Source organism: Leptosomus discolor, chromosome 3, assembly GCF_034619465.1.
Source record: "Leptosomus discolor isolate bLepDis1 chromosome 3, bLepDis1.hap2, whole genome shotgun sequence".
NCBI lineage: Eukaryota > Metazoa > Chordata > Aves > Leptosomiformes > Leptosomidae > Leptosomus > Leptosomus discolor.
Genome location: NC_141393.1, coordinates 41,237,912 through 41,250,404, shown reverse-complemented (window position 1 = coordinate 41,250,404; position 12,493 = coordinate 41,237,912). Strand labels below are relative to the sequence as shown.

Below are 12,493 nucleotides of genomic sequence, written 5' to 3'. Positions count from 1 at the left end.
AATGAAACAGCACAAAATTCTGCTATTTAAAAATCAGAAAGACAAGAGAGTAAAAATGTTTACCTGGTAATCAGGCTTTGTAAAGTAATCTAAATTAGAAATATGATCCAGAAAGATGTTGAATTCTTGAGGAAGATGTTTCAACATAAGTCTGTGCTCGTACCTTTCTTTAATGGAGCCCACTTGCTCCTAGGAGTAACACAACAAACATTAACACACCTTCATTCTCTGCTACAACATGTTCACCTTGTATCTTACCACCATTCGATACAACACTGGCCAGAAAGATAAGTAAGTACATTACACTAAATAGCACCGAGGAAGGCCATTCTACATCAGATAGCAAGAGAAGAGATTCCATCATTTCCCTCACTGCGCATGCAAAATAAGGTACAAACTTCCAATTCAGGATGAAAAGCCATTTAATTTTATGCTGTGTTTGAATGCTGCCTGATCTCAAGGAATGTCATTAGACACTCCAACCCTTCTAAAAAGCATGTTTTAAAGATTTAAATATCCTATTGCGCCAGCTGAAGTTCAATCACTTTTTGCTGTATGTTTGGTCATTACAGTATACTACACAAGATTAGTACATCCTGTTTAGTGTAAGATGAGTAAACCCAAACCAAAAAAGAGATGCTACCTATACACCACATTCTCATCTACCAACGAGAATAACTATGTTTCAATCTTATTTCAAAAGAAGAGAAGTAATAACAGGCTAATTAGACATTGTTACTTTGCATACCTCACCTACGACATATGACTGAAGGCACTACTGCATATTCACTGATTCACTTTTGTTCATCAGCAAATAAGAAATGCCCATTTCACAAATAATCAAAATAGGTAAGAGATTCTAAATGTGTTATAGGTGAAATCAAAAGGTACTCAAGAGAAAACAGGAAAACTAAGTAAATGGCATATATACACTGACTTTTGCCTTTTAAAACATTTGCAAACTAGAAGCACAATCCACTTCCTGCCTAGAACAGTTTGTAAAACTTGATTGCTTTTTATACCATGACACTAGCAACGAGAACTGACAACCAGAAAACAGTGGAAAATGTAATTTTAAAATTAATGAACCAGTGATTCTTAGTGGAATCTTTATCACAGCATTTGCTTGCAGTCCAGAAGTAAATCTCCCTCATGCTCTTTGGTTCCACTTCTAGGTTTACCTTATCTTTTATTTTTCTCCAAGGCAGTTGCCCAACCACAAATTCCACCAACATGTAGAAGAGGGACCAGAGGTCATCATGTCGACCCATTTCCTGTGAAAAAGAAATATTATTCTAACGCATCTTACAAATACCTTATAAGACAAAAGGGAAGACAGATTCTTTACTGCTCTGGATACTTGAACTATTATATATAAAAATCAATATAATTAATGCTGCAAAATCAGTTCATATAATTAAATCCAGCAACAATTTTAACTAGAAACATACAAGTAAACTTTTATAGAAAATACAGAGAAACAAAACAGAAGTTGAAGTGTGTTAAAGTAACATTGCAAATCTCTGTACTGGAAGAGCTGTTTATTCAGATTTCTTTAGTGTATGATGTTAACACAACATAAAGTGGACACTACGTATTTTATAAAACTCAGTAACTTCACCTTTATTAACTTAACAACACAATTGAACAAAGGTAACTATTAAAACCACTATTATTTCTACAACAAGAACTTTTTTACCCTTGACTACTGGGAGGTATATTATCCTTTCCCAGAATTTATAACTACTAATTTCTACATAATAAATACACAGATAAGAATACAAAAAGGGAAATCAACTGCATTACTGATTGCTTTCAGCTACATGAGATGGATATGATATAGATTGAGATACTCACTCTGTTTCTATGAGCATTGATTGATGCATATCGTACTGTTCCTCGAAAACCAGCGACAGCTCGTGGCTGTCAAAGAACAGAAAAAGAAAAATATTCTCATTGTCAGAAATAAATACTTTGAATACTTAACCTGGCGTCTACAAAGTGAGTTTGAAGCCGCAACAAATAGCATTTGAGAGTTTTTATTTTATTTCAATTTACCATATTTCTGCAAGCTCTCAGTGAAAATCCAAGTAGGCACCACAAAGTGACATATGTCATAGGTTTTTTTAAACCATCTATTTATGTCAGTTCTTGTTCTCGCAGGCATCAAGTCCTGTTTACCTCACCCCTCAAAAAAGCTATATGGCAGAACTATTCCTCTTTTTTTCTACAATAATGAAAGTATTTCTTGGTTTTAGCTATTTAGAAGTTTGAGGTTTTAAATTCTGACAGGATCTAAAACATAATGATTTCTTCCACTTTGCTAAAATACACAAATATTATGTGGTATGAAAAAACCAGCCATTTATTGAAATGTGCTAGCAACATTTTCACAGATCATCTTCTGAATTAGCAAATCAATCCATTTTTTGAGAAATTCCAAAAGCAAGGAAAGCCACAGGTAAGTCTCCAAGTTGTGGCTGAGCAATAAATAGGAAGGGCTGCACTACAGGCACCAATTAAAAATATTTCTTTTCTAGTTTCTGAATACCAGCATTTCCTCCCTGACACTCTAGAGGTTGTATGATGTTTTATAATCACAGAAATATTTTCCCATCCTTCTTTCCTTCAAATGAAATGCTACAAAAAGAATTATGTAAATGATAATAGTCATAATTACTACATATTTACAATTTTAAAACAAAAATCAACTGTGGTGTTATGACTTTGCCTAAGGCAGATATCCAATCCATAGTACCCCCTTAATTAATCATTCTATAGGGAGAGAACTGCCAGAACTGTTAAATTTGCTTTCTTTTACACAGTCTTGTCTTCCCAATCAATAATTATTTTTGCTTCCTCTAACAGTGAATGTGAGAAACTTGTATTATCTTCCTTACTTCTGACTTGTACTTGAAGGGGTACCGGTGATCTGTCTGCCTTCCCCAGACTCATGACAATTCTTAAGATTTTAAAAATTTTTGCAGAATACCTTGAAAAGTCTGGTTTGACATACACACACAAAGATAGTTATAATACAAAATTATTACCCTATTAAGATAAAACACTTCAGTCTCTCCCTATCCATATATGTATAGGTATAATTTCTTACCCAGACTGAGAGCTATCATTTACGTACATCAGGAGCTGCCATTACTGTCAATAACCCTATCAGATAAATCCAGCAGGATTATGCAGCTGGATATTTTAATCCTTAAAAAGGATTCAACAGCCCATATAATCAATGTCTGCTAGAGCAGGACGATGAGAGCTGAACCAGTGTTAGTTAAAACGAAGAATATTTTCTAGGATATTCTTAACATGAACAGGTTCTCAGGTGATATTTCATAAATCTCAAATTTTGCACATTATCATAAATTTTAAATGATGCTTGGAACACATTTTGTGTTCAGGCAGGACAGACAATTGAGCCACTATCTTAAATGTTTTAAGTATACCATATTCCATACTGAACATTACCCTGAAATGAAGCATAACACTGTAGTTGCAGAAATTTCACAGGCCATGCAATTATAAAATAAATAGCTCAAAATGCTTTGGAACTGCTAACTAAATTATTCAAAAAAAGGATTTAAGTCTCCTTCTTATAGCTCTGAAGACTGGCAAACCATCCAAGTAACAATAACACAGCGCCACTGCCAAGACTATCAAAAACCAGGCAAATTTCCGAAAAGATGCAGTTTGATGAATAGCACTTCTTCAGAAGGGCACTGAGTGCTTAATTTTAAAACATCTGGAAATACAAATTCAGTAAATCACAAGAGCATAAAGTTTCAGAAGATGAAACCAAGTGCTTACTGTCTTCAGCCTCTGGTCTGAATGTTAAAAAGGAAGGACTATATTCAGTTTTACTCAGCTAATACTTCCATTCTTCTGAGACTAATGAAAAATATGAAAAATAGGATGAAATGATGCTTTTATTCCTAGGGTAACAGCTTCAATTTCTACTTGATAACTAGCTCAGTTGCTTGACAAGGAAATAAAAAAAGAGTAAGAAATGACATATGGAATCTAAATTATCCCATCCAGTTCACAAAAATTAACAATCTGACCTATTCCAGTCCTGTCCTGGGGGAGAAAAGTCCATATGAAGAATTTCATTGTGTACCAATTCAATTGCTTTTGAATGTTAAAAGTCACTGTCATCCTTAGACATTCCTATGAAATTATTTGCCCTAAGATGATTTCAATTATCTGAGAATTACCTGGTTGGGAAAAAAAAACAAACAAAACAAAAAACCAGACATGGTTGTCTAAATCTGACTTAAAAGCGTATGTAACTGTTACATTTTAAGACACAATGAAACACCTTTTACTAATGCAGCTGGTCACTATTTGATGGTGGTATTACAGTGTCACATAGCAACAATAAACCAATTCTGTCGTGTCATTAACAACATGAATGATAACATGATTTAGTGCCTTTATTAGAATAAGGAATTTAATTTCTAAGAAGGCTGGAGTTCTTCCATACTTACGTTGGACACAAAACATACACCGCAAATCTTCTACAAAACCGTAACTTGTTTGGATCAATTCACATTAAAAGAGTTTCTTCTAACATAATTAGCTCAATTGGTAATCAGTGCGGGAGCTGCGTGAGGACACTGACACTATCAATGTGATCTAACAAGTGAACCTTTATTTCCGTGTTTCCAGTGCAATTTATAACCCTCGACCACACCCAGTAAATACTGATTGGCTTCATCGCAAATAACAGCCCATAGTCCAACCCGATTGGCTACATTGCGAGTCATGTTCAAGTCACGTTCACAGATGTTCACACCCATCTTCTTCAAGAATTAAAACTGCGTCATTAATGGCGGCTGTCTCTTCTCCTGCACCTGTAAGATGTTCATGCCCCCTGCACCGGAAGTTGTTTATGCTTTCAGCAGTTCCGGTACGTCCCAGCTCAGATTCTCTGGAAAGGCTGGATTGTTCACATGTCCCTTATTTCATAAATGTCCTCCCACAAATCAGGAAGTCAGAGTTGTCTCAGATACGATTACTATCACTAAATTCTTCAAATATGAGTTAAAATAAAGTATTTTGAACATACATGCATATGAACCAGATCCAATGACTACGAAGAAATTTTCTATGCATAAAGGTACTTTTTAATGTAAAACCAGCTGTCTTTGGAGGTGGCCCTGCCCTGAAAACACATGACAAAGTCTTAGATAAAATACATGCAGAAAATTAGGACTTCCTAGAAAAGTGAACTGTTTCCTCTAAGCATACAGGTTTGCAGATTCCTGGCAGACACTATGCTTACGAACCCGTCCTACAGTCGACTGCTGCTTCTTTGGAGGGGCTGTGGAGGAGGCAAATCATGCTCCTTAGCTCAGATCAGTATCTCTAGATAAATGCTCTGGGTTTATTGCTCTGAGCAATGTTGGAAATGTTATGCAGAGCAAAAAGTTATGCAGTCATGGAAACTAGATAATAAACACGAAAAAATTAAAACAATAATGATTTTTTACATTAGATCTAACACACACCATGGTTCTTCCTACCAGTCAGGCAATGACTGAAAATTTTTCAGTCTCTAGGTTTTGGATTGAAAAAGCAGTTCAAGCAGTGAACCCCACCTTCTCAGCGCTGCCTCTAAAGCCGAGTTCTAAAGTGCACAGGGGGGTGGGTAGAGAAGCCACCTACATTACCTCTATTTCCCTTTGTTAAAGGCAGAATCCTTCTTTCTTATCTCTTCCCTCTAAAAAGCCGATTTCCTCGTTCTTTTACCCAACAGGATTTGAACTACACACAGTTCCAATTCTTTGGAATCTTTTTTCATACCAAACGGCTTCAACAATTCACGTTCTCATCCTCCCTTTCTTGTGGATATAGGCTTTGCGGTCTAACAAAATCTGGTCTAACCAATCAACTGGTCAATCAGCATGCATTTTAGATGGCAAGTAAGCACATGCCTAGTCCCAAAACTGCAACTACATACTGGTCAGAAAGCCAGGGTGTAGTATGATGCTGAAAATACTAAGAAATTTGGAGGGCGTAGGAAAAGCAGTACACAAAACCATAGGAAAGCAGTAAGTTTCAACATTCAGAGAATAATTTGATTTTTCCAAAGAGAATATCAAAGTAGAAAAATAATTTCTCTCTTTTTTAAAGGGCTGTTACAGCCCATTTTCCTGAGCATGAATAAGTTCTATAGAAAATAAAGGAACTGCTGTACGAGAATACAGAACAGCTATACAGCACATCAAAATTTCTAAATTAAATTGTTCAAGAATTGCTTGGATATGGTATCAGTGTTCGGCACACCACAGGAAAGCAGAAAAAATCCCAATATACCCCAACAATTACAAAGTATTGTACTATGAGAACTAAACAATTGAGATACTAAAATGATTTATCAACCTGTTCATTCAGGCAGGATATTAATAGATGCTGTACTCTTTTTATTTTTCACCCAAATGCCCCAAACACTAGGTCATAAAGAATCTCCTTCTCAAAGAAACAGCCATACATGATTTTCTGAAGTTTTTAATTTCATTTAATTTTTGCAATATTCCATACAGTTGTTACACAATAATATCACACCACATGAAAGTCATATATCCATTCTACTTGTGTCACCTTCTAAGTCCATTCATAATGCTTTTTTTCATCTTTTACATTAACTCACTACCTGCCTTTTTCACCTTGCGCTGTCACGCATGATACACCGTCTGTCTCTATAACACTGATTTCCTTCATTTCTTCTTTGTCAGCAATGCAATCAAACTTGCAAGGATCATGTTCAGTGGATGCTGTAAATGCTACATATATACATTGTAAGATTGTGCCTTAAATAATCTCCCTCTGTGTCCTTGAAGGAGGTTATGGCAGACAAACGTAATAAACAGTGTTACACTGGTGGGTATAACACAGCTATATCATCACAGCTGCATAGGTATATCACTGGTAGGTATATCACAGCTATGCATTACCTCAAAAACTTTTGAAACCTAACAATTTAATCGTTATTTTAATCTCTTTATTCATAAACAATGTCTGCACAAACCTCTCCAAACTTAACTCTCTAGTCTTCCCTATAAAGTTATCAGTAATTTAGAAATGGAACCTCAAATGACTAATGTCATAATTCTTTCAACTCATGTAGATTCCTGCTTATAAAACCAATAAAACAAAGGGCTCTTGGCTTAATCTCTCCAGCAAATAATCACTTCCATGTAGGACATTTTGTCATAAAAATCTAAACCTTCTTCCGTTTCTCCTGGGATTTAAGCGGAAGAAAAAAAAAGAAAAAAAAAGAAAAAAAAAAGATGAATTAGGCTCCAGTACTTGTTGACTTACATGACATGAAGGAAAGAATTAAGGTTATTTAAGAATAAGGCTATATGTTTACATCTTGCATTGAATGCCTCTGACGTTATATAATAATTCCTTCGCTACAGAACTGAAAGTTATAAAGTAAATTGAAAGTTGTAATAATTCATCTTAGACTTTTCAACAGAGCTCCATTTACTGAAACAAAGCTTTTTTTCTTTAAAGTAGTTCATTTTATAAAAAGCTATCAAGTATCAAATGCTTAGCTCAGAATTTAGATCTTGCAAACCTCATCTATTTCCAAAAATATATGTAATACAGTCTGACTGATTCAGATTTAGCAAAGAAAAGCCGAAAACATAGTTTTAAAATATTCATTCTTTAGATATTTTCTTTGTTCTACAGTAGTCAAATATACAAAATTTAATTTTATAGACATGGAAAGGCAGAAGTGAGCGATAAGAGGAAAGGATAGTCAGGTTTCCAAAAAATTACCCCAGCCCACTCTTCCAATACTACTTTCAAATCATTATTTATTAATAAAAATATTTATTTTAGAAACAAAGTACATACAGTAAATAGTTTCCAACTCTATTTTCAGGAGCCTACTGCATTCTACTTGGCAGCTGAATTCTAATCACACACATCTCTATTGCTCCTTCTTGTATTTTTATTTGTGCCATAATAGGTGAACTGATTTTGCTAATTGCTGTAACACACACGATCAGTGCAACAATATTATTTACATAAATTAAGACATACACTAAAGATTTAAAATATTCCTTTGTTTATAATTTCATGTTCATTCTATGCCTTTCTGCTGATTTATAGAGAGTTCAGTACAAAACTATTACTTATTTTTTATGTTTTACAGTCCCAGCTCTTGAATCTTCCCAAGAAGAGCTGAAGAGAAGTGAAAAGAGGTGGCTGTTAGGAGGTTGGTATCAAAATACACGCCAAAGATACCTGTCCTATGGTTCAAGCTAAAACTGCAACTTGCCAACTTATCCATAGAATCACAGAATCATTAAGTTTGGAAAAGACCTCTAAGATCATCAAGTCCAACCATGAACCCAACACCACCATGCCCACTAAACCATGTCATGAAGTGCCACATCTTCACGTTTTTTGAACACTTCCAGGGATGGTGACTCCACCACTTGCCTGGGCAGCCTGTTCCAATGCTTGACCACTCTTTTAGTAAGGAAATTTTTCCTAATGTCTAATCTAAACCTCCCCTGGCACAACTCAAGGCCATTTCCTCACTTCCTATCGCTTGTTACTTGGGATTCCATCACATCAAATTCCTCGAAAGCCAGTAACAATGAAAAACTGGACATAATTTAGCTTTGTTGCATCACACCCCACTTCCCTGCCATGTCTTCTTCCTCCCTTCATATAGATTAGCACAAATATTTCTAGAAACTGTTTCAAGAAGCAGATGACCCAGTGCAGCGCTCTACAGAGACAGACACTACTTCTGGTCCTAGCAGAGCACAGTGGTCTTCCCAGGGTAGAGAGCCCACATAAAGCTTCACACACCTGAACTACTTCCAAATTTGAAGTTCACTGAGGGATTTATTTGATGCCTTTGAGGTTATCACCAAATGTTTCTTGTTCTTTGCTTCAGCACCTGCTGAAACATCTTTACTTCTGCAGTAGAGGGGAAATGGGGCAGGTAAATAGTATTCATTGTCAGCCACTCTTTTCCCTCTCCTCCTCTTCCTCCTGTTTTTCCCTTGCACTTTCTCATACCTCATACACTCCATTCCTCCCCCTTATTTTATGAACTCTAATCACAGACCTGGGAAAGAATAAGGGAAAATCTGAAGAGTTAAGTGGAACCCACAGTGATTTAGTAAAGATCGGCTGCAAGAATTTGGTAAGAAAACTACTACAAGCTACATAGCCATTTAATGCCTGACATTACTTCACTGCGTTCAGTGCCTTCTTCACGTTAATTTCTGTCTTTGTTAGACAAACAATGTAGAAATTAATAAAAAGAATTCTGATTTTAGGATTGCCTAGTTACAGACATTTCATCCTGGGAACTTCTCATGCCAAATTTTACCACGCACAGGTCTTTGCTTTGAAACCATTAGCATTGAGATGTCCAGCACATCATGCATAGTTTTCGTGTAAATGCTGAGGAGTAAAAGTAAATTTTTGTCATTTCCCTGCTCCAAAAAATTATGTCGCAAGATAATGGTGTGTTCACTCAAAGAGACAACTTATGAGAGGTCTACTGTGAAGTATATTAAAGTGTAAAAGCCCCATAGGACCATTACACAGAAAGGAACTTAGTAATGCACATTTTGCTTCCTCCATCATCCTTCTCATAATTTGAATCTTTCTACGACAGTAAGGAGGAGAGGGTAATGGTGTTTTTAGTCCAGTACAGCAGCAATGAAGAGAACTCTGCTGAGCCTAAGCAGATTAGCCCCACAGGAGCACTGGAAGGCCCTCGAGTGCTTCTTGTGCCATGCCTGAAGCGTTACATAGCTCTTGCTCCATGTCATAGGGTGCCTCCTTGCTAAGCTTGAGATTGCATGCTGAACTATTCAAGTTGTTCTGTTTTTCAGAAACAGGTTAGGAAAAGGATAAGAGGGAAGGATAAAATGGGATTATCTCAAGGTTCAAATTCCTCCTTGTAATATATCATGTATAGTACCATAGCACCTACAACTGCAGAAACACTCTTGTCACATTTATCACTTGCAGCCTAACTACACAGCAGTGCAATTATTAGTGAGACATGTCTCCAGTAAACTCTACTCACACAAGAGTGACAGTGAAAAGAGGACGCTAAAAAGAAGTTGTTGCAATAACAGATAAGGAAATAACCTAAGGATTGATGAGAATTTTATTAGGAGAAGGCACGTGGATAATTTTTAGAGAAGTTTGTATAAGTTTCAGTGAGAAAATAATATGATTCAGTGACAACTTGAAGGTAAAAATCAAATGAAGAAGAGGAGCTCAGAAATTGTATTGCAGGTTGTGACAATACGTGTTGACAGGCAGTACAGCTGAGGAAGATGAAATTTCAAGAGGAAAAATGATTTTAGGTGCAAACATGCAATCCTCGACTAATCACATCCCTGTGTAATATACTGTTAGGGATTAAGAGAGAAGATTACTGAGAAAAGATAGCATAAGGTAAATGTCAGCAACAAAATGCTTCTCAACAGGATGAAACAACCACTGAACAGTACATTTAACAAAATGACATGGACCATTACCCTGCAGCATCTGGCTTTCAACAGTTTTAGTCAGGTTTGGAAGAGAGGTCTTTTTAGACCAGTTAATGTATTTCAGCCAATTGTTTATTACATGCTTAATATGGAGCATTATGAATTGAAACAGCTCCCTGGAACTTTTTTGTACTATTTAATTGTTTTTCATATAATCAACTTCCATTTAATACTGTACTCATAAAACATGTCCTAGTTGTCCTTGGATTTTGCTTTAATCTGTGTCACTCAAAGCAGAGGAGGTACCAAGGAACCACTGAAGATATACTGTATCTTCCTGCTCTTTAAATAAAACCAACCCCTGATAAATTTCACAATTTTCTGGAGTTGACCAAAGAGCTGCCAATCATTTAAATTTAGCAGGTGGTCTCAATTTAATCCGAGTGCAATGTTCAGTAACTACTCTTGAACAACTTCCAGTATATAGACTCTTCTTTATAACAAATGCATGCAGTCGAGATACTGCTCAGGAGCAGTTACTGACACAAATTCTAAACCACCAGTGGCACTGGGGCAAATTAAGAAAACCGCACCAGTTTTAGTCCTATCTGTGGACCACTTGAGACCTTTGTCTTAAAGTAATACCAATGTTTGCAGGTCAGGCTTTAACAGCGTTTACTTGAAAAGGAGACTGAGAAGCATATATGAGCAGCCCATCTTTAAGCAGTCTGTGGGTCCAAATTGCCTTAAGAGAGAACAAAAGATTTAGTAATCTTTTTTTCTTCCAACAGTGTAGCTTCACCATTGCTCCTTTAGTTCTTAAAATTATCCCACTTTTTTGCCCATCATAAAAAGCATTTAACGGTTATAGATTCCACTCTTTCAGTACTATAAAATCTATGTTCTCTTCCAAGCACAGAAATAAACAATCTGCAATTCTTCTGCCAAGATGACAGCAGGCAAGGTAGAATAAGTATTCTCTAGTCCTCCTCAGCAATCAAGATAATCCAGAATATTAAGAGAAATGCCATGCAATTCAAATGCATAACCAGTCCCAAATTTTCATGAAGTAAAAACCAAAAGAATGAATATACAAGAAATGTATACCTTCTATCCCTGTACATAACTGAAGTACAATGGACTTGGAAAGGTTTCAAAATTATTTATTTAATACTCTGATGTGATATTTACCAACACATTTCTATGCAGCCCTCTGTGCAAGGTGGGGGTTTTGTTAGTTTGGGGGTTTTTGCTGGGATTTTTTATTTTTATTTTTTTTAAAGAATTCAGCTTCTTAAAGTATATTTCCAGAACACCATCTGTCATTCTAAAGTGAGATTTGAAGATAAAAGCTCATTTGCTGGAAAATCCTCAGAACCTGAAGGCACTGAAAAAAGGCAAGCAGCACTTATTTGATTTTGTACATAGACACCTAAATAGAGTAACATGTTCATTGTTTGATATGAACGGGTTTGTAACTGCTTCCCTAGACAATAAGCAGTTCTAAACATTTGCATTCACATTTGCTTTCACAGCATTTTTCTAATGGTCAGACTGCACAGCAGCTGGTGTATTTTCTGCTTTAGCAGGAGTCAGAGACAATTTTGTTACTGCAAAAAGCATGAGTAACTCCTCAAAAAATTTTGGTGGATCTCCTTTGGATTTGAATATTTCTATTAATGTTTAGAATAAGAGTTTTCTGACTACTTTAATGCAAAGCATATTGGAAAAAAACAGTGCTACACTTCCTAGTTGTTCTAAAGTCAGGACTTTCCAGCTTAGTAAGGTTTAAGATTCCAAATTTCCAGGTAAAAAAATATCTAGCAAGTTAGATCTAAACCACCTTAATATATGTTAAAAGAATGTAATTTTTATTTTTCACTTATTTCAAATAAAATACAGGAATGTTTAGATACTTGAAATTAAGGTCAGGCTAAACAAACCTGTAAGGGTAAGAACTCGATCTCTTAATTTTGCTTAAATAACAGCTGAAG

At 35.8% G+C, this 12,493-nt stretch overlaps 1 protein-coding gene across 2 annotated transcripts in view; it reads right to left on the bottom strand.

Moving 5' to 3' along the window:
- Positions 1–12,493, bottom strand: part of TTBK2 (tau tubulin kinase 2) — a 73,143-nt gene that overhangs the window by 32,451 nt on the left and 28,199 nt on the right. For both annotated transcript variants that reach the window (XM_086462662.1, XM_086462663.1), the window contains exons 6-8: positions 1,858–1,923; positions 1,182–1,274; positions 64–189 (exon numbers count right to left, since the gene is read on the bottom strand). In XM_086462662.1, the coding sequence (XP_086318788.1) occupies positions 64–189; positions 1,182–1,274; positions 1,858–1,923 (285 nt within the window). The remainder of the gene's footprint in view (positions 1–63; positions 190–1,181; positions 1,275–1,857; positions 1,924–12,493) is intronic.